The sequence below is a fragment of the Poecilia latipinna genome, unplaced genomic scaffold (genome assembly GCF_001443285.1).
Source record: "Poecilia latipinna isolate Pla-1442-1.1 unplaced genomic scaffold, P_latipinna-1.0 Scaffold1212, whole genome shotgun sequence".
NCBI lineage: Eukaryota > Metazoa > Chordata > Actinopteri > Cyprinodontiformes > Poeciliidae > Poecilia > Poecilia latipinna.
The window spans coordinates 14,375-15,568 of NW_015113828.1; the positions used below are offsets into that span (position 1 = coordinate 14,375).

General features: G+C 36.0%; 1 protein-coding gene across 1 annotated transcript in view; it reads left to right on the forward strand.

The window, feature by feature from the left end:
- The first annotated feature begins 445 nt into the window (after positions 1–445).
- Positions 446–1,194, forward strand: part of fitm2 (fat storage inducing transmembrane protein 2) — a 12,564-nt gene continuing 11,815 nt past the window's right edge. Inside the window, exon 1 of the mRNA XM_015053889.1 lies at positions 446–921. Within this exon, the coding sequence (XP_014909375.1) occupies positions 749–921 (173 nt within the window). The 5' untranslated portion in view covers positions 446–748. The remainder of the gene's footprint in view (positions 922–1,194) is intronic.

Sequence of the window (1,194 nt, forward strand, 5' to 3'; positions counted from 1 at the left end):
GCATGCATAACAACCAAATACAGAAATGCAGATGTTTAATATTAAATAATTAAAGGGGAACACGCATCTTAGACTTTTATTTTGAAAATAATTAATAATATTCCTAAGATTTGCAGACCTGTCAAGATAGTGAGATGATCTTAGATCCCAACTTGTAGGAGTTGTGAACTTGCAGAAAACTACACTAAAGAAGCCACAAAGAGAGAAATTATTCTACCAATACAGAAAAACAGAAGAAAAAAATCTGTAGTGAAGGAAGAAATTTAAGAAAATGTCTGGAATAATGGAATAAAGAACGGGAAAACAATGTGTAAGATAACAGAAACATCAAGGAGTAAGAGGAAATATATTTTATAAAGACAGATTTGTTCATACAAGTCTGAACACAAAAGAAAAGCAATGGACTGCGTGAGTGAGATCGCAAGAGACAGGTCAACATATTCTTCTGCATAGGTTTTAAGAGCAAAAAGTGAAGAATAAGTTACTTGAATTACTTTGTTTCGATTTTAGTCACATTTTAAGTAGGACATTTTTTCAGTTCTTGTAAAGTCAGAACATTTTAGTTGAATATAGGTTTTCCTTTCTGATTTAAACTCCAACTCAGAAGATGGCGGTAATACACTTTTAAAACCGTTTGGCAACTGCCAGTATAATCTATGAAGAAGAAGGAGAAGCGCGATTGGCTGAGTTACCAGTGACGTCAGTCAGACTTCAGCCCAACGTACGCAGTCAGATCAGAGGCGTCAACATGGCAGCCATAGATGTCATTGTGGAGCAGTTGGTGTCATTATGGAGGATACCGGCGGTCAGACAGTTTTTTCCCTGGTTATTTTTACTCATTTCTTTACTGGGGTCCATTCTGAAGGAACTGGACTTGGTTCCGCAGTCCTACTTCAGCAGCAGCAAGAACTTCGTCAACTTGTAAGTCCTGTCCGTGTGAGAATGGCGTCATTCAGACGTTTAAAACTGCCCACCTGCTGGTGATGAGGATGTTTAAACTGACAGAATATAACAGTAATTTTTCCTTACTTGATTTTTCAGTTGTAGCGTCACTAGGAGGAAGTAGGTCATGTAAACATAAGAGGCTGTGTTCAGATTAAATACTTATATTTAATCTGAATAGATTAAATTCTATTCAGAATTTAATCTGAATAGATTAAATTATCATTGCTTCGTTATGATAACGAAGCAATA